Genomic DNA, 19727 nt, shown 5'->3' with positions numbered 1-19727 from the left:
TCTGGAGGAAGGCGGAGTGTTGGCAAGAAAGATGACATGCAGCTAGTGCCCCTGGAGGCGAGGCCCTCAGCAGCCCTCAGGCGCATCCACAGGAAAATAGTCACCTACTGAGCACTGAGCAGCCTGATGACAAAAGGGTAATCTGCCAACAGAAGTCTTCGTTTTACCACTACGAATAATGAACCCCTCATTAAAGTAAAAATAATAATAATAAAATAATAATGAACCAACAGGAAGAAGCACATCTGGAGATAAGGAGCCACACTGGTAACGTGCCACACAAACCTGCCCAGAGAAGCCCCTTTAGAGTCAGGGACGTTCTCCCAGTGAAGATCCCTTCTCTAGGGAAATGGTGCCCTCGATGAAGGTTACCTCCACCTTCACTCGCCCTCACTGTACCCCTCCCTCTTCCCCACGTCCCGGCCCGGTCACTGAGTGAGGCTGCCGAAAGCACTGCCTGGCTTCTCCTACAAATGGATTCCTCAGCCGGGGGCTCTGCTCTCCAAGAACGAAGGTGTCTCGGAGGTTTGGGATGCCTGTTTAGAACATTCTGCCTGAGCAGTAATATCTGGGCTTTTCTGCAGGGACACCTGCTCCCCAGACTCCAGAGGGTGGACATGAAGAAAAACAAATAAACATTAACTTATACAGAGGGGTAGTGTTTTAGGCTCTGATTGCCTAAAATAACCAGAGCAAAACCCCCTGGAGGGTAAAATCCGGTCTGTGTTCCTACATTTCGTAAAAGGGGACAATCTGGGGCCCTAAAGAGCATTTCAAGCCCGAGGGCCTAAAGGCTGAACACGGGCTCTTTGAGGAGAGGCTTTGAGAAAGACCCCACTACAACACCTTGTAAAGAGGGCAAACCAAGCTAAAAGGGCAGGAAGAAAACAAAGGCGTGACAACTCTCTCTCTCTGAGTTATCAGTCCAAGACTAAAAGGCAGCTGTGCAGATGGGAAGAATGTGTATGAAAGAGGTAGATATTAGTCCTGAGTTTCATGAGCATTTCTCTGCTAAAACCCAAAACAGAGGCAGAGACTGGGGTGAGGAGAGATGGGCTGGCTTCCCGCTTGTTCTTGGGGGATCCTTCAGGCCCTCCCGGTAGATCCAATCAGGTTCAGAACAAAAGGCATGACGAGCCGTATCCCACAGGGGAACACAGATTACACCTTCGGCGTCCAAAGTGACCCAGCACAGCACGGAGGGGGAAGGGGCCTGGAAGGGCCCGCGGTCAGGGGGATGGGAAGGCCTACCTGCTGGGTGGGTGTGTACTTCACAGTGTGGGAGTAGTCATAATTATCGATGATGTCCAAATCCTTCACGGCGTCGCCAGGGAGGGGGCTGCTGAACTGCACGTTCAGTGGGGCTTTTCCGGCCCCTTTGGTGTAGACAGTGAAGTGGGTTGGTTTCCCGTTTTCCACACCTAGAAAGATAAACCGTGACGTGAGGAGACAGGCCTGGCTGGAGTGGTTTCACTTTTAGAACCGGTCTGACAGGTTCACCAGCACCTGCTCTACAGGGACAGCTAGAGCCAGAGCTCTCTGCTGACCTGGAGCCCGGCCTTGGGTCCCACGGGCCCCGCACCGAGCACGCCCACTGACTGGCCTGCAGAGCCTCCAGGATGGCCTCGCACACACGCCTCCTCACCTGCTTTGCTGAGGCCCGGGCCTTCCGCCTTCACCTTGCTGGCATCGTGGGAAGGGTCCACTTTGACTCTGAAAGGGCTGGCGGGGATTTCCTGTAGCAGAGACACTGTCTCAGGAGGAAAGCCCCTGAAGCAACGGCCAGCACTTAGCCTCTGCCCCAGAGAAAGGAATCCTCGGCACAACGCTGATGCTAGCGGGTCGTGAGCAAACTTGTTACCACAGGTCAAACCCCCTCATTCTAGCATCAGGTAAGGGCCATAATCGGTCACTTAGCATGCCTTGATCCCCGACATCACTGGCTTTCACCCATTTTCTTCACGGCCAAAGGGAGGTTTCCCACAAACTAATCTGGAAACTCGGAGCCTTTAACACCAATGGTTGAGTAGTTAGAATGCAAAAAATACCAACGAGAATAAAACCAAAAGAGGCAATAATACATGGGGTCGGAGGGAGGGGAATGTCCCAAATGGGCAGCTGAGAATGCAAGAAATTGATCAGAAGTAGGATGGTTATAATTCTTCAAAAAGAGTGTCACAGACTGTCAAAATAAAGGCAGAACAGGTGAAGTGGATGAGGCCAACTCAAGACCAACACCTTCAGAAGCAGAACTTCCCTCAGAGGTCCTATTTCTATGCAAGGTTAATTTGAGTCACAGGTTCCGTTCTTCCCTATTGTAGGTACTGCTTACCCTGCCTTCACTGTCATTCATAAATTGGAACTCTACCTGAAACTTCAAAGCTCCTCTCTCTATAAAAGTTTCAAGGCTGAGGCCAAAGTCATGGCTTCAAAGAGGTCACAGTAGAACTCAATTACATTTCAAACAAAAAGTTGATGGAAGTTTATAACAAACCAATTTCCTTCCAGAGCCCTGCTTTGAACTACACTGACTACACTGCCTCGCTTTCGTTAGAAAAGCGGTAAAACTTTAGTTCTGTTTTTCCCCCCTTCTTGGTTTTAACGAACCAAAGAGAAAAACTACGGAGCAGACACCTTCCCAATGCGCACAGGTGGCCAGAGAGAACCTAGGCCCCCCACACACCTGAGATGCAAAGAGAACTTTGATTGTGTATCGCCCGGCGGCAGGAGGCACATATTTGACTGTAAACGTGTCGTTGGCGTTGTGAATAATGTCAAAATCCACGTCTTCCTCATCCTCACTCAACACCCGGGCATCACATTTAATGCCAACGCTGACATCACCTGGAACAGACCAGCTCATTAGCACCAGCTTACAAGAAACAGCATGTCCCAAGCAATCACTTCCAGCTCGGAAGAACACCCCAAAATAAGTAACTGGCAAGAAACACAAGAAAGGGATGGTGGTAAGTCAGGGGTTGGGAGAAAGGATGGAGGATTAGCAAAGATATAGCCAAGGAACTGACACAGAGACTCATTAGATTACCTATTCCAGGTGGACTACTTCCTGGTTCAAAGTTCATTGCCCTGGTACCATTATAAAAAGAATTTAATTCCCCAAGGAGCAGCAATCACTGCACTGGGCGAAGCCCCCTCTCACCTTCTCCAGCCTCGGTACAGTCCACTGTGAAGTGAGTAGGCTCATTTGCCTTCAGTCCACTTCTCTCCACACCTGGCCCAAACACTTTGACCTTCTGGGGATGGCTACCCTGCCCAATTTGGACCTAGGAGACACGGAGAAAGTTGTAATCAAGTCTTCCTCCACCTGGACTCAGGAAAACACTGTTAGTTAACATTGTTAGAGAGAGTCCTTTTGGGCAATCTAGAGCACTCTGCCTTCAGGCCACCAAGGATGTTGGGTTCTTCCCAGGAATCCGCCTTGGCCATCAGGCATGGATGGAGCCCAGACCTGCCACAGGACTGGGCTTTTCCATACCAGGGCCAGGATTCCGCCTCACAACCTACCCGGTAGGGGCTGTGTGGGATGTTCACACCTCCCCAGACCACGGCAATGGTGTGCTTGATGGGTTTAACTGGAGTGTACGAGCAGGCGTACGTGCCGTCCATCCGACTCTTCATCTGGATGTCAATGGGTTGGCCTTCTCCATCCTGCAAAAGAGCAGGGGCTAAGAACAGAACTGGCCCTCAACTGTCTTCATCAAACGGGACCACCGTGGCCTCCCAAGACAGACACGTCACCACGCACTGGTGCAGTAAAACCACAGGGAAAGACGTGCCACTTCCTCACATTACAATGGCCATGACCCACAGGTGAGAAAACACTACATGCATTTATTCCTTTTTAATTGAGAGCAAACGGCCAAAAGAGAAAACCATGACCACTCAAGGCTTAATTTCAATGCCCACATTGAAATCCTTTGACCACATCCAATTAAATTAACTTGTTTAATAAATCCTTGTTTACAAACCTCTCATCATGGCCTAGGTAGCATCAGCCACACCAAGACATTTACAGGGAAATCTAAAACAACCAAGCCTTGTTTCCATAGAATACACATCATAAAAATAAGAAAAGCAGCCTGCTGCCCTAGCCGGTTTGGCTCAGTAGATAGAGTGTTGACCTGAGGACTGAAGTGTCCCAGGTTCGATTTCAGTCAAGGGCACCTGCCCGGGTTGTGGGCTCGATCCCCCAGTAGGGGACGTGCAAGAGGCAGTTGATCAATGGTTCTCTCTCATCATTGACGTTTCTATCTCTCTCTCTCTCCCTCTCCCTTCCTCTCTGAAATCAATAAAAATATATTTTAAAAAAGAAGAAGAAAAGCACCCTGCTTTACATGTTGGAACCCCATTTTCTTCCCACATAATCCATGAGGTTAAACCTTCTTATTGTTCCCAATGTGTAGATAAGGAAACTGAGGATCAGATGAACCGACCGACTTGCCATTGCACTGTGGGATCTTGTCACCTGACATTTACTTGCACAGGTGACCTTTGGAAACATACCTGAGCAAATATCCTTAAGGGAGCTTTTCCAGCATTCTGAGGATTCACGGTGAACTCGGCCAGGTTGTTGACAATGCACCCAGATTTCTCCAAACCTGGCCCGTACGCTTGGACCTGGGGCAAAATGCCAATAATGATTGTCTTTCTGTGCAATGCATACCCCAACTAAATCCCTATGTGAAGACTGGTTACCAAGGGCCACCAGCTTTACAGCACCTACGTAACAGGATGGTTACTGGAAGGAAAATGCTAACAGTACCATTAACCTCTCATGAAAGAGAAAATTCTCTATAACCAGGCCCCAAACTAGGCTGGGCTCCTTGCCTTATTCCGAGCTGACATGGAGAACTTCCAGCAAATGGACCAGGGACCTCCAGCCATGCCCAATTCCAATGCTACCCTTTGCTACAAACAACATTCTAAATGTGTGCAGCCCCCAGAGAGCAAAGGACCAGCAGACAGCCTATGGACAGCTGCCCATGTGGGCCGACAGCAGCATACAGGGGGGTTCGGGGGGCCTCCTCCTGTCGGCCAGGCTGGCTCAGACTTGATGCTTATCAGTCTGCAAAGGGTGTGAGAGAAACTCTTGGAAACACTGAAAATACGGCTCTAATTTAAGAGAAGGGAGCTGGGGAGAGAAAAAAAAACAAAAAACCACACCATTATCCATGGAACATCTTGAAATAATAACCTCAAAAAGTGGCAAGACTGAAATACGATGCTCCAGGTTGCAAGGAAACAGCTTCCTATGGAGCCCCCTGCACGGGCCATGCACTGGTCTAAGGGCTGTCTCTGTGCCTGTTCGTTACCTCCGTGAAGCACCCCAGAAACGCCAGGAAGCAGACACTCCTGTCATTCCCACGTTATAGAGGAAGATGCCAAGAGTCAGAGGTAAGTTTCTCGCCCAACATTAGAAAAACACTCAGTGGTACCAATGCAGGCCCGTTTCCTTCCTAAACTCTAAAAGACTCCTCTCTGCCATCTTTTAACACGCTGCTTAAGGCACCTCTCCGGGCACCAGGGAGGGTCCCAGAAGCCAGAAACATAACAAGTTGATTCACCAGATCTGGGTTATAGTCTCCTGTGGCCGGGTGGATGAAGGCCATGTACGGACTGTCCTTGATGTCCTCGTCATCACACATGATGTGAACAGCATATTCGCCAGGCTCCTTGGGCCAGTACTTGACGTCACACGATCCATCATTCTGGTCGTCATACTCAATCTTCGCCTGGGAGGGGCCTTCAATGGCAAACCCTGGGGGAGGGTGGGGGGATGGGTGGGAGGGCCCCCTGGTTACATGGGAAAAAGGACCTACTCTATGTTACGGTCAACTCCCTCCCTCTGCCCGCCTAAAAGCCAAGTGTTGCCCAGAAGATTGAAACCTGTTTGTGTCCCTTTCTCACAAAACCAAGCCTACTGAGTCTTCACTAGAGAGGAAGAATTGGATTTTATACTTTTTTTAAATATCATCTAACAATAAGGCCAACCAGCAAACCTTTATTGGCAATATGGAAATGTACCAAAAGCCTTAAACCAATGCCCACCCTGTCCCCTACCAAATCCGCGTTTGGGCTTTTATCTGAAGGAAATAACCAAGGATGTGTGTAAACAGATACAAGGATAAGCATTGTTTTTATAGTAAAACCCTGGAAATAACTGGAGAGCCCAATAAGTTATATCCATGCAATGGAATTCCTCGGAAGTCATGGAAAATCAAGATGTGTTCTATATTTATCTGAGGCAGGAAAATAAAAGGACTTCCCCCAGATATTTTTTTGTGGCAGATAAATATTTGTATGTGTATGCACAGAAAAAAGTCTAAAAGGATACGCCAAAAGGTTTAATAGTATCTCTAGTCTACAAGGATATACTGAAATATTTATTTTCTCTCTAAAAGGAAAGATTTAATATGATTTCTTATTTTCCCCTTTTTGCTTATTTTTAGTACCTGAAATATAGGTCATCAAACTATGGCCACTAGGCCATACCTAACCACTGCCTGTTCATGTAAATAAGGTTTTACTGAAACAGCCATACTACTCCTTCGCTTATGCATTTTCTACTGCCGCTTTCATGCCACAACAGCAGAGCCGAACAGGTGTGAGAGAGAATATGACCCACAATACTAAAAGATTTGCTATCCGATCCTTTGAAGAGAGATGAATGCTGACCACCGATCTAAAATGATCATATATACATCAGGTGTGTATTTGAAATACATTCAGTTATGCTCCAAAGAATATTTACTCCCTAAGTTTCTGATTTCAAAAGAGTTAATTCATTCATCTAAACTAAGGATCAGTCAACAGTATTAGTTGAGTGCCTACTATGTTCCAGGCACAATATCCACAGAAAGCCTTTAGTGCAAGCATGTCAAATTCACGGGCCACGGGCCACACGCAACCCACAATGAATATTTGTGCGGCCCAGCCAATATAACAATATGTAAATAACGTTTCAATAAAAATTTCATAACTGAATTTTTACAATATCCTGTTATACATCATTATTAATAACGAACTACAACGTTTGCTAATGACCTATTACTATAATCATGTTGCATTTATTTCCCTTACGTGCCTTACGCGCAGGCGCACCATTTCTCTCCATTAATACCAGCAGCAACTATTTTAGCAGCCGGTTGCCACGTCATTAGTCTTGGACTGACTTGTTTGGTGTGCACAACAGGAAATATTTTGTTTTCAGAGAATAACAAAAATAGGTTTATTTGCGTTACGCTTATTAATTTGTGCAGTTATTCAGTGTCTGGCAAGTTAATGTTCAAGAAAAAATATTAATTTTTATTAAAATGTTCAATTATTTTATGTTAACGATTACTCATTTCTTTCAGCCCTTTGTATTCAGCATGTCTCTATCGAAATAAACCTACGTTTCTATGAAAATTGAAGCTTTTGTTTTTTTGCGGCCCACATAAACTTTAACCTTGTTTATTTGGCCCGTGTTAGCCTTCGAGTTTGACAGGCTTGCTCTAGTGGAAGAATGAATGAATGAAGCAGAGAGCAACCTGAAGGGCAGGTGGAAAATGGGAACTGCAATGTGCAGAGGTGGCCTCAGGTGGTGAAGAGACCAGGAGGTTAAGGGTAGTGAGGCTCAGGAGGCTGCACCTCTCGGCCTAATACCGGGCCCAAGCACCCCTATAATCTCAGCCCTACAGAAGCTGCTGGTCAGCTGCATCCACTTACCCAGAGACCCCACCTCAGCGCCAATGGACTCCACCACGAAGTCCGCCGACCGCCCCACAATCCCACCATGGAGGCCAGGGCCCCACGCACGGACTTTCTGCATGCCTGCTTCAGGGCCAACTTGAACTTCAAAGGGGCTAAAAGGAAAGGAACAGAAGCAGCATTAAAGAAGAGTAAAGAAGGAGCTAAATACAGCCAGAAGCTGTTTATGCCTATTCTTTCCACTTGCTGGATCCTCTGACCTGCAGTCCCAGTCTCCAGCCAAGCCCTTCCTCCACACAGGGCCCCCACAGCCATTGTTAGGTCAACAATATAATGTGCTGTCTCAAGGCACTCAGGTGGCCCCTGGGCTGGTGCTCAAGCCACACAGCCTTGCACTGTCTTTCTGGTCATTTACCATTTGTGCGCAGGGCTCACGAGACTGGAACAAGAAACTAGGTTGAACAGGCGTTAGTTAGCTCAACATTAATGAATGTGCTTTAACTTTTATGCAGGAAGTAAAAAATAAAAATAGTTTGCTTAGACTTTCAGAACCCTATAACATGCCCAGATATTTCTCAAGGTAAACTGAATTTATTCAGAGTTTAAAGTTGCCCCCAGAAGAGCTGGAAAATACGTAAACACAGGGCGGGCGAACTGCACGCCCACACGGCAAAGCTGCAGACTGCCCCCTTGATTCCTGCCTGCGCTCACGTAGAGGACCTTAATGTAAACCATAGCAGCTTTTACCCCATGGCATTCCTGAACAGAGGCGTGCATTGAAAGAAAGAGAATCCCGGTTTATATAAGGGTACACAGACACACAGTCCATTTGCTCTCTATTACTGCTCCTTCTGGCTTCCCCGCCTCCCACCGGCCCCAAACCGCCAGCATTTGATTTAAAGCAAGGCAGCTGAAACCACAGTGACTTTCTGCTGCTTTTGAGAACAGGCCAAATGTCTGTGAACTGCCAGAAAGAAAAAAAAAAAATGTTTGCAACAAAGCAGATCTCTTTCCCTCCTGCAGCTCAGGAAGCCACCACGGTGAGCCTGCCCGGGGCCCAGCACCTCCAGAGAGGTCGAAACAGAGACTCACCTCTTTGGAATGTGGTGTCCCCCCCATGTGATGGCAATGCTGTACTTTCCGGGGGTGCTGGGGTAATACTCGAACGCATAGACTCCATCCAGAAAACCTTTTTGTTTCACCAGCTCCTCCAGGCCCTCTGCGGGAAGAAAACACACCACCTTTCCAATGCAATCCTAGGCTCAGAACGAGAACCCCAAAGACAAGGACAGAAAGACAGAAATAGCCACAAACATGGTCACAGAGAAAAGCTAAGTGGGCCACCTGAGAGGGTGGGACCCCTAAAACCTGAGAGATTAACCCAGAGCTAAAAATGGGCCCATCTCTGCTTCAAATTGTGGGGCATTGGAAGATTTCAGCTAGCTGGCTGTAGTGGGCTCTCTCAGCTACGAGAGGGCTATGTGGCCTTAACCTCCAGGGACTGTGTAAAGATAGATCTAGTTGCATCTCAATTTTTCCTCAATAATTCTACCCATTTCAGCTCCCCCCAAAACTGGGGAGGGAATGGATGAGTATTTGGCATGAGTTCCAGGTTCGTGTCCTGGCAATATCTTTTTCAACTGAAGCTGGACAATGAAAGTGAGAAAGCTCTTATGTGCTATCTACAAGAAGACAGATTTTAGATGCTCTACCACAAACTCCAGAGCAAGCCATCAGGCAGGAACTTGTTTTATGCTGAGCCTTGAGGTTTGGCCGGGAAAGCCATTTAGTCAAGTGAGAATCTAAGTTCAGGAAAAAAAAAACGCCTCCTTGGCTCCTGTAGCCACAAGCCAGGAGGGAGGGCAGCCCCAGAGCAGCTTGGCTCTAGGCCTGAGCAGTCTAGAACCTTGGCTGCCCTTGGGGCTCAGCCTGCCCCAAGGCTTGGTGCTCCGAGGACAAATATTAACTTTCTGGAACTCAGAACACCCGTGCCCAGCCTGTTGGGAACACGGAGGGTAAGAGCAGTCCTAGCATAGGAAGCTCAAGATCCCACAAGTCAAGGGCTTCTGCACCTGCAACTAGAAATGCCGAACTGCTTACCTGTTCCGGGGAAAACTTGAGGATGGTCCTCACCCCCCTCCTCACATCTACTGTCTCCCTTCCCCAAACAGGGAGCAAGAATGAGTTGCAGGGTTCAACCCTCCTCTCCACGGATGGCATTTATTCACCAGGAAACTTAACCTTAGGGAATCTGATTCCCCTTCTATATGCACTGATCACAGTAATTAGGTGCTTGACATAATTTCATAGTCTATCAAATGTACCCTATTGTGGAAAAATCCCTGGCTCTGGAAACTGTGCTTGAATTCCAGCTCAGTGCCTACAAGCTGTGGGACCCTGGGCAAGATCCTTCCTCTCTAAGCCTAAGTTTCTGCAAATAAAAAAAAGGGCCCCCAGCCCTGGCTGGTTTGGCTCAGTGGATAGAGCATCAGCCTGAGGACTGAAGGGTCCCCGGTTCGATTCCAGTCAAGGGCACATGCCTGGGTTGTGGGCTTGATCCCCAGTAAGGGACATGCAGGAGGCAGCCAATCAATGATAACCTCTCATCATTGATGTTTCTCTCTCTCTCTCTCCTTCTCCCTTCCTCTCTGAAATCAATAAAAATATATTTATATTTTTAAAAAAGGGCCCCTTCAGGTTGCTGTCCCAAAGACAGCATTTCCCAAAACTCATTGCATCACTGCTCCTTCTACTCCCAGAAGCCTTAATACAATGTGAGTCTGCAGAACCACCACTGTCCCCGCCTGCAACCAGGACAGACATTACAAATCAATCGTTGCTTCCTTGCCTATGGAGCCCAGGTAGCCTAAAGTCTTCGACACAGATCTCTGGGATAAATTGATCAGAACTGGCCATGGGGTGAAATCCATAGGCCAGGCTACGAACTGGGCCGAAATCACACCTGAGAGGAAGGAAGAAAGGAACACTTACTAGGACCCTTCACAGTTATGCCAAGCTCCCCGCTTCCAGCAGCTTTGGTGTCAACTTTGAAGTCTGCCGTCTCCCGGATGCGGATGCCTTTGGGCTGCAGGCCTCGGCCACTGGCCCGGCAGGCGTTTGGATTGCAGGCTGCAAGCACAATTTCGACATCAATTCAACCTTTCATTCTTTAGTCAGAGTTGAGCAAGCCAAGGTAACTTGGAGCCACCCGCCAAGAAAATATTTGCTCTGCACAAAGGGTATGCGGCAGTTGCTGAGACCAGGGGTCCCGTTGAGGGAGCGCACCAGGCAGCAAATGAGGACACAACATAGCTTTGTCCAGCCACGCTGCAGAGGGGCTGGGGACAGCTCCTTTGGCGAAGAAAGCCGGAGGGCACAGGGTGGGTTCCCTGGGCTCCTGGTACCGGCCGAATCCTGGCATGTATCCCCCACCCGCTCAGTGGTGAAGCAGAGTTAAGACCTAGTGCTGGACACTGTTCAAACCTCATTGCTATACTCAAGGGCCCACTAATTGGGAAGACTGGGCTTCTTCAAGTCAACTTGAAAAACGTAGCGCTTGAAAACATCTGACCGGGCTCCAAACTTTGGGTCTGTCATTTCTAAAAGTCTAAACAGTGTCGTTTTCTCCATTAAGAGCCAGGAGATAGCTCGAAAGGAAGCCAGTGCAACCCTCCGCTGGCCAAGGCAGACAGCCATGGCAGTGCCTTCTGTCACAGGTCCTAGGGATGTGGGCGGCTGTGAGTGCAGCGACTAGTGACGAACACCCCTCTCAATGCGATTTCTAGATCTGGTTAAAAAAGCTAAATTTGTAAGTATAAAAATTAAGGGCAAAGGTAGCTTCTAATATTCCTTACACGAGGTGCACAAAACTACTGCTCCATGGAGTCATCAGAAGGTTGATAAAAGACTTCCTTGTACCGTAGGAATTCTTTGTCAACATGGGCAACCTTCTGGTCAAGTATAGAACTGAGAGATTACTGGGTAAAATGTCATGTTGTTTATTAAGTGACTTTTCCTTCCTAAATCGGATACTGCGTATTTGACAGCTCTCTATACACTATGGGTCTCGAACCCCAGAGGAGGAGACTTTAGTTTACTTCATAGAAGGAAGGTCATTTCTCCTCTGGCCCCTCCTCTCTGCAATGTCCTCGTTGGCTATTTGGCCAACAACTGCTTCCCTAAGATACATACACACATCCTTGGAGTGAGAGATGATTTTAGGTGGTTCGTGGATGAATGTACGTTTATGGTAGCACTCTGTGGCCAGTAACATTGGTTTTTCACTATGAAAATGATGTCAGCTTCTTTTTTATATAAAATCATCTAAGTGGAGGAAGGACTAGTACATCAAGAGAAGAACTCTAATAAGTAAATACTATCCAGTAGAAGGGATGGAGACACATGCCGGGAATGAAAAGGGCAATCCATGAGAGAGAGGAGGTCAGGAAACACTACTGGAACCAGGGTAGCCATTCAAATGCTTGCATTATGTCGAAAAGAGTTTTGTTAATGAATACTAGTATGTTGGGGGTTTTCCATTTGTCACGGGGAGAAAAGTTGGTCATACCAGGAATAAGCCACAGGACTTCCCTTGGAGGGTTTAAATGTGTCTTTATAAAAAAAAATACTCATGGAAATTCTGTACATGGGCAATGGTCTCCATATCAAAAGGGTAACTACTTAGTTCATATAAACACTACATAGAGCTGAAGAGTTGGAAGGAAACTGCCAGATTCTCCTCCGTTGTGAAATGTTAAAATGTAATTAGAGAGCAGGCTTGGGGTCTGGCTGGACAAGCTGTGAGAACAACTGTACTGTCATTTCCTGAGGCCACCAACAGCACAGGCTCGCTGACATTTGCAGGCAGCACCGAAGCCCCACCCAACCAGCCCTTACCAAGCAAGGTGCCTCGGGCCCAGTGCTCTCAGCTAGGAAGCCAACAGCTTCGGGGTCCAGGCGGCCCAGAGGCAGGATTCAGAGGAGGAAGCCAGGCCTGCAGGCGCAGATGCAGGACAGAACAGGAAAAGGCAAGTATTGATTAGAAGAGGCAGCAGAGCTAGGGACGGGGAGAGGGGGAGGAAGAGCAACAAGGAAAAGGAAAGAGTCTATTAGAAAAATACCTGCTTCCCCTGCAGAGGGAGTTCAGCAGTGTGGTTAAGGGGTCGATAGAGACCTGGGTTCTAACTCCTACTGACGCCTAGCCCTTACTCACCGACACCTTATGTCATCTAAGTCTCAGTGTCTCCATCTGCAAACTGGGGATACTAACAGCACCTGGAACACACAGGCTGGTGTGACAATTAGATGCAGTCGTGCCAAGTGCCTGGCAGCCAGTGAAGGCCAAACAGTGGGGGCTGGGGGGGCACCAGCAATGCTACTGCTGCTGACCTCAGCCCCAGGCGCCAACCCCTCTGCGGCCTCAGTCCTGCACTTCTCGGTGAGGAATGACTCTCCTGGACCAGTGTTTTGGGGAGGATTAAATGAGTTAATACAAGTAAAGCACTGAAGTCACTTCGTGGCTCATGGAAAGATATTAGTATCTTGTGGACAAAGTAAGCCACTTGCCACAGAAAGGGGACAGAGGAGTTCAATGACCATTCTCCTGGCCTTGGGGCCCAGCCCTGTGCACAGACAGCATACCTGGTCAGCCACCCTAGCACTCACCTTCCCCAACCTGTACAAGGAAGGGACTCTTGGGAATGGTGTCCCCAGCAAAGGTGACCTTGACCACGTGAGGGCCAGGATGCATTGGTTTGTATACACATCGGTACACCTGGTTTCCTTTGTCTTCCACAAGCAGCTCCACGGTGTTCTTCCCCTGGGGATCTTCCACCTCAACCCCAATGTCACCCACGCCGGCACCTGGGATAGAGCGAACATTCCATGAGCCCAAGTCACCCTCTCAGAAAGCTCACTGCTGGTGAGTGTAAAAGCAGATACAAAATGCAAATGGCCCAGCCAGCGTGTCTCAGTGGTTGAGCATCAACCTATGAACCAGGGGGTCACAGTTCAATTCCTGGTCAGGGCACATGCCTGGATTGCAGACTTGATCCCCAGTAGGGGGTGTGCGGGAGGCAGCCAATCAATGATTCTCTCTCATCACTGATGTTTCTATCTTTCTTTCCCTCTCTGAAATCAACAAAAATCTGTATTTTTAAATCTATATATATAAAAGCCTAAGCAACCGGCTGACCCGCTGACTGGCCAGTATGTATGATGCACACTGACCACCAGGGGGCAGACGCTCAACGCAGGAGCTGAGGAATGACAGAAACTTTGCAGGGTCACCTCTCGCACTCCGGGACCCCTAGGGGGATGTCAGACTGCTGGTTTTGGCCTGATCCCCACAGGCCAGGCCAACGGACACCACCTGCCAGAAGGACCCTACTCACTCCACAGACACCCTTTGAGCCCCGGCGCCGCCCCAGGTGGGGTCCGCCGGGGAGGGACCGTGGGAGGTTGGCTTCAGGGCATGTCTGGCCCCTCTTGCCCTGCCAGCTACCTTGTAATTAACTTCCTTTCAATGTGCATGAATCTGTACACTGGGCCTCTAGTAAATAAATAAACAGAAAAAATGCAAATGAAGGAAACAGAGGCACTCAGAAGGGCCACACCAAGACATTGACATTCTGCCACGGGGAAGCAGGGTGATGGCTGAAGGTTCCTTTTCTCCCATTCTCTATTTTGTAAATTTTCTACACTGAAAAAAAAAGAAGTCAATGTTAAGAATTGTCTTATTCATCCCTCCCCACTCAATCCACTCAGGACCTTGCACAGAATCATCTAGTAGATGATTCTTCAAACTTAGTTTCTTTAGAAGAAAGGCTGGTTTTGAAAAATCTAAAAATATAACCAATACATTTGAAACAGAGAGCAGACTGATGGTCGCCTGAGGGGAGAGGGATTGGGGCCTGGCTGGAAAAGGTGAAGGGGTTAAGAAGTACAAATTGGTAGTTACAGAACAGTCACAGGAATGTAAATTACAGCATAGGGAATAGAGTCAATAATATTGTAATAACTATGTATGGGGCCAAGTAGGTGCTTGAAATATTGGGGTGACCACTCTGTAAAAAGTATATAATTATCTAATCACTATTCTGTACACCTGAAACTAACACATAATAATAATGAATATAAACTGTAATTGAAAACTTTTTAAAAAAAGAAAAAGAAATTAAAAATAAATAAATTTATAAGGGTATAATTTATAAGGGGCAGGAAGGGCGATGGATTGACAAAAGTTATTTTTGTTGTTAGTCGTTCAACTTAAAAGACAAAGGTCAGGCACCCCAAGCCTTTAGGTTCCTGAGGATTGTCTCTGGCTTTACAGGAAAGCCTGGTCCACGGAAGAGGGCACTTACCTGCTGTGTAGATGTCAAAGTAGGTGGGCTTATTGGCGATGTTCCCTGCAGCTTCCAAACCTGGGCCTTTCGCAGTGACTTTACTGGCATCTCCCTGGGCCTTGTCGACATTCACTTCAAACGGGCTCTTAGAGATATGCTGTCCCGCAAAGAGTACTGTGACCTACAAGTGACAGAGAGATGATATATACCCACTTCTCCCTGCCCAGTGAGACCACCAGAGAAGGCCACGTGCTTTGTGACCGTCTCCTCCATCCTCCTGATTATCCACACAGAAGTGGCTGGACCAGGAGCCCTGCTAGTGGCCCGAATGGGACTCCCACTTGACTCAATCAGCCATACGGCGGGCCTGGGACATCTGACCTTCAGCAAACTCAAAACGCCTACATCTGATGTTTAGCCTCTCCAGTGGGATACGAACAAATGCTAATTTCAGACATTGAGCCCTTTAAGGCAACACTGAAGAGGGCCACTGTTCCCCAGAATACAATGTACAGTTCCAGGATTTCAAACCTAGAATCAATCTATTTTTCAAGGGACCAAGATCATTCCCAGACACATGGATTTGGGGAAAAGTACAGAGTTCCATCTAAAACTTGAGCCAGAGTTCTTATCTCTTAAATTGGTGGGGGGGGGGGGGGGGGAGAGGGAGGAAAGGGAAAGGGAGGATGATTGGGTTAGGTTTCATAGGAAGTCAATAAATTAATGATATCATAAATGCTCTCTTCGAGATTCATGATGTTTTAAAGGTATAATTCTATATGGCCATGGTTCCAGGCGAATTCACTAAAGCCCAAGGTGGTGAGTATGGTCTATATCTCAGTGGCATGGTACACAGGGAAAGGCCAATATGTGCTGTTGAAGGCTTTCTTCCAACGAAAGGTAGACTCCTAGATCAGCCCAGTCTCTGCAAGACTTCCCTGGTCCCCATTCCCTAAGCCAACTAGACACCAACTCAAACAGAATTCAAAACGTTGCTGAGACAAAGGGTCTGGGGCTGGATCCCCATCAATTGTCCGGGTGCATGAGTGGGCCACTGGCTTCAGCTACAGTCCACTGGCCTTCTCCATGCCGACAGATGCTCCACAACACCTCGAAGGGGACTTAAGGCAGCATTCCAGACAAAGCCCAGGGCTGAGCATCTATACTCCAGGCATGTGGCTACAACCCTTATTACCTAGACAGCTAGAAAAATCTATGACGTTACAACAACCTAGTGGAATTCAACCAATCAAGATTATTAGCTAGTATCTCAACTCTGATTTGTGGGGATCCCAAATTTTCTACAATGACCACGGGTACTTTTATAATCAGGAAGGAAAATCAGAAGTTAACTTCAGAAAACCCTTTCCTTCCGCACATATCGAAGCAAGCCCAGGAGAGTAGTGCAAGCAATAGCCACGACACCTCATCTTACTTTGTGCAGCCCGGTGACCTTGGGCAGATACTCCACAGAGTATGTCTTGTTCTTGTCGCTAGCAGGGGTCACTTGTGCCTAGGATGGAAGATGAATGACAGTTAGAGAAAGCACCGGGTGTGAGTAAAAGAAGGCTGTGCCAGCCAATCTCCTGCTGCGAGCTGGCAGGTCAGGCACCTGTCCTGGCTATTTCCTGCCCCACTATTCCTGCAGGACACCCCAGGGGAGGAAGAGCCTGAAGTTACAGAAACAAATCAGGTAGCACAAAGGTATAACCAAGTCAGGACTCTCTACTGACTCAGAGCTGAAACTCTCTAAATGAGAGAGACTATGAAGCAAGGAATTTAACCCTTTGCACTTGCTTGCTTTTTTCTCGATTCCTTTATTCTACTCGGGATTTAATTTTTTAAATACCCCAGATTTTACAAAGCACGGCAGTAGAATAAAAAACTGGAGTTTCTTTTCATACAAACTTATTTATTTGGATTTTTTTATATTTCAAATTATTGATACATTCAAAGAGTAATTTTAATCTCGACATCCGAGTGCAAAAGGTTAAACCTTCATTGGCCATGTAGTAATTAAGCATTTATGAAATGCTGGGCCCAGTGTTAGGTACCCAAAATAAAAGAAATCAGGCAGAATTCCTAACCCAGTGGGAGAAATAGACAGTATGCCAATTAACTCAGAATTTCAGATGGTACATAGCAATAGGAATATATAATCTTAATAAGATAAGTAGACAGCCCTATTCGGTTTGGCTCAGTGGATAGAGCGTCAGCCTGTAGACTGAAGAGTCCCAGGTTCGATTCCAGCTAAGGCACATGCCCAGGTTGCGGGCTTGATCCCCAGTGGGGATTGTGCAGAAGGCAGCCAATCAATGATTCTCTCTGATCATTGATGTTTCTATCTCTCTCTCCTTCTCCTTTCCTCTCTGAAATCAATAAAAGAAATATATATATTTTTTAAAAAGATAAGTAGACAAAAGGAACAGTATGTGCAAAGTCTCTGAAGGAAGAACGAAAGACTGGTCAGAGTGAGAAGAGAGTAGGACATTAGTATTGTTACTGTATTGTATCTTATCAGTACTGTATTGTTATTCTGCCCATTAGTATTTTGGCCATTAGTATCTAAAACTTCAACTTGCCCTGCTGGTGTGGCTCAGTGGTTGAGCATCAACCCATGAACCAGGAGGTCATGGTTCAACTCCCAGTTGGGGCACATGCTCAGGTTTCAGGCTTGAACCCTAGTAGGGGGTGTGCAGGAGGCAGCCAATCAATGATTTTCTCGCATCATTGATGTTTCTATCTCTCTGCCCCCTCCCTTCCTCTCTCTGAAATCAATAAAAACGTATTAAAAAAAAACACAAAACAACTAACGAGGACTTCGCTAAATTCAAAGTATCCTTTATTTTATTAAACACTGTGTCCGTGGGTATCAATTTATATTAATTTTCAAGGTACAGCCTTTGGGCAAGTTACTTTAACCACTGTAAGCCTCAGGATCCTTTTGGTAAAGAACAGTGTTTGCTGTGAACTTCAGTGGGGAAAATGGAGGCACAGTCCCTGGCCCTTGACAAGCTCCCTGGGATGCTGACAGGGGAGGCAGCATCCTCCGACATACCTCCTCTTTGTTCCCTTCTGGGTCCTCGACAAACACCATCAGGTCTCCTTGCCCGGCGCTGATGGTGTCCACCGTGAACTTGGCCGGCTGCTTCACCATGTTTCCAGTGGGCTCGATTCCTGCCAAAGGTTTACACCAGCACATTACAATCTGGCCAGGCCCTGACACAGGCCATCACCCACTGTGTTTCCTTCAGGAAACGGAGAGATGGGACTCAGTCCTGCTAGCCACCACATGGGAGATACTAGTAAGGATAAACTGCCGTGTCAAGAATTATCCAATCGGTTCCAATCCCTAATTTTGTCCTTGTTAGTTAAGCAACAATCAATTCTGAAATATTCAGAGCAATTCAGCCAGAAATCGATAAAATTATGAAAATGATGTGTGACCAGCAGTAGAGCAGGCATTGAGAGAGGTGACGTGGGGAGGTGGGGGAGATGAGGTATGGGAGAATGGCTCATTTTTCATTAAAGACCATTTCATATTGTTTAAAATATTTAAAAATTGCATTCAATTATTTTTTAATTAAGCTTTTTATTTTGAGACGATTGAGCAAGTTAATTTGAGACAGATTCACATGCAGGTATAAGAAATAATCTCCTTCATCCACTTCCTCCAGTGGTTACACAGTATAAAACTCTACCTAGTCAAAATACAGACCATTTCCATTCCCACTGGGTTCCCTCTGGTTGCCCTTTTATAGCCACACCCACTCCCCTCCCATCTCATTCCCTCCTACCCCAACAACCACGAATCTATTCTCCAACTCTAATTTTGTCATTTCCAGAATATTGGAATCATACGCTATGCAACATTTTAAAATTGTCTTTTTCCACTAGCATAATTCTCTGTAGATTCATCCAGCTTGTTGCCTGTATTACTTGTTTGTTCTTTTTATTGCTGAGTAATATTCCCTGATATGAATGGACCACAGTTTGCATAACCATTTACCCACCGAAGGCCACCTGGGTTGTTTCCAGTTGTCTATTACTGATAACACTGCCCTAAACATTTGAGTATAGGTTTGTGTGAACATGTTTTCATTTCCCCGGAATAAAAGTCAAGGAATGCAACTACTGGGCCATATGGTAATTGCCTGTTTAGTTCTTTAGAAAAAAACTGCCAAACTGTGTTCCAGAGTGGCTGGACCATTTTACATTCCCACCAGCAATGTATTCATGACCCGGATCCAGTTTCTCTGCATCCTTGCCAGCATTTGCTGTTATCACTACTTTCTACTTTAGCCATTTTGATAGGTCATAGTGGTTTCAATATGCATTTCTCTCCCTAGCAAGTTTGGTTCAGTGGATAGGCATTGGCCCATGGACTGGGTTCGATCCCAATCAAGGGCACATGCCCGGGTTGCGGGCTCAATCCCCAGTAGGGGGCGTGAAGGAGGCAGCCAATCAATGATTCTGTCTCATCATTGATGTTTCTCTCTCTCCCTCTTCCTCTCTGAAATCAATAAAAATATATATTTTTAAAAATCAATGGAAAATATCCTCTTGCACTTCTATATTTCTATGCACTTCTCAACCTGCGTGCCACAAGAATTTTTAAAACATGCAATACCTGACTATTTGGTCAGGGTCACTGATCTGTTTTCCCTTAGATTG

The 19727-nt window shown here is 46.8% G+C and overlaps 1 protein-coding gene across 4 annotated transcripts in view; it reads right to left on the bottom strand.

Annotated features, from left to right (window-relative positions):
* The window catches only part of FLNB (filamin B), a 134229-nt gene that overhangs the window by 49936 nt on the left and 64566 nt on the right, over positions 1–19727 (bottom strand). For all 4 annotated transcript variants that reach the window (XM_079795236.1, XM_079795233.1, XM_079795234.1 and 1 more), the window contains exons 5-18: positions 18112–18230; positions 16489–16566; positions 15072–15234; positions 13375–13572; positions 10702–10839; positions 8803–8929; positions 7729–7865; positions 5586–5779; positions 4525–4638; positions 3526–3669; positions 3161–3284; positions 2684–2844; positions 1646–1736; positions 1252–1421 (exon numbers count right to left, since the gene is read on the bottom strand). In XM_079795236.1, coding sequence (XP_079651362.1) covers positions 1252–1421; positions 1646–1736; positions 2684–2844; positions 3161–3284; positions 3526–3669; positions 4525–4638; positions 5586–5779; positions 7729–7865; positions 8803–8929; positions 10702–10839; positions 13375–13572; positions 15072–15234; positions 16489–16566; positions 18112–18230 — 1958 coding nt within the window. The remainder of the gene's footprint in view (positions 1–1251; positions 1422–1645; positions 1737–2683; positions 2845–3160; positions 3285–3525; positions 3670–4524; positions 4639–5585; positions 5780–7728; positions 7866–8802; positions 8930–10701; positions 10840–13374; positions 13573–15071; positions 15235–16488; positions 16567–18111; positions 18231–19727) is intronic.

The sequence above is a fragment of the Cnephaeus nilssonii genome (assembly GCF_951640355.1).
Source record: "Cnephaeus nilssonii genome assembly, chromosome: 17".
Classification (NCBI taxonomy): domain Eukaryota; kingdom Metazoa; phylum Chordata; class Mammalia; order Chiroptera; family Vespertilionidae; genus Cnephaeus; species Cnephaeus nilssonii.
Note: the sequence above shows the minus strand (reverse complement) of the source record. Positions and strands in the feature narration are given on the sequence as shown.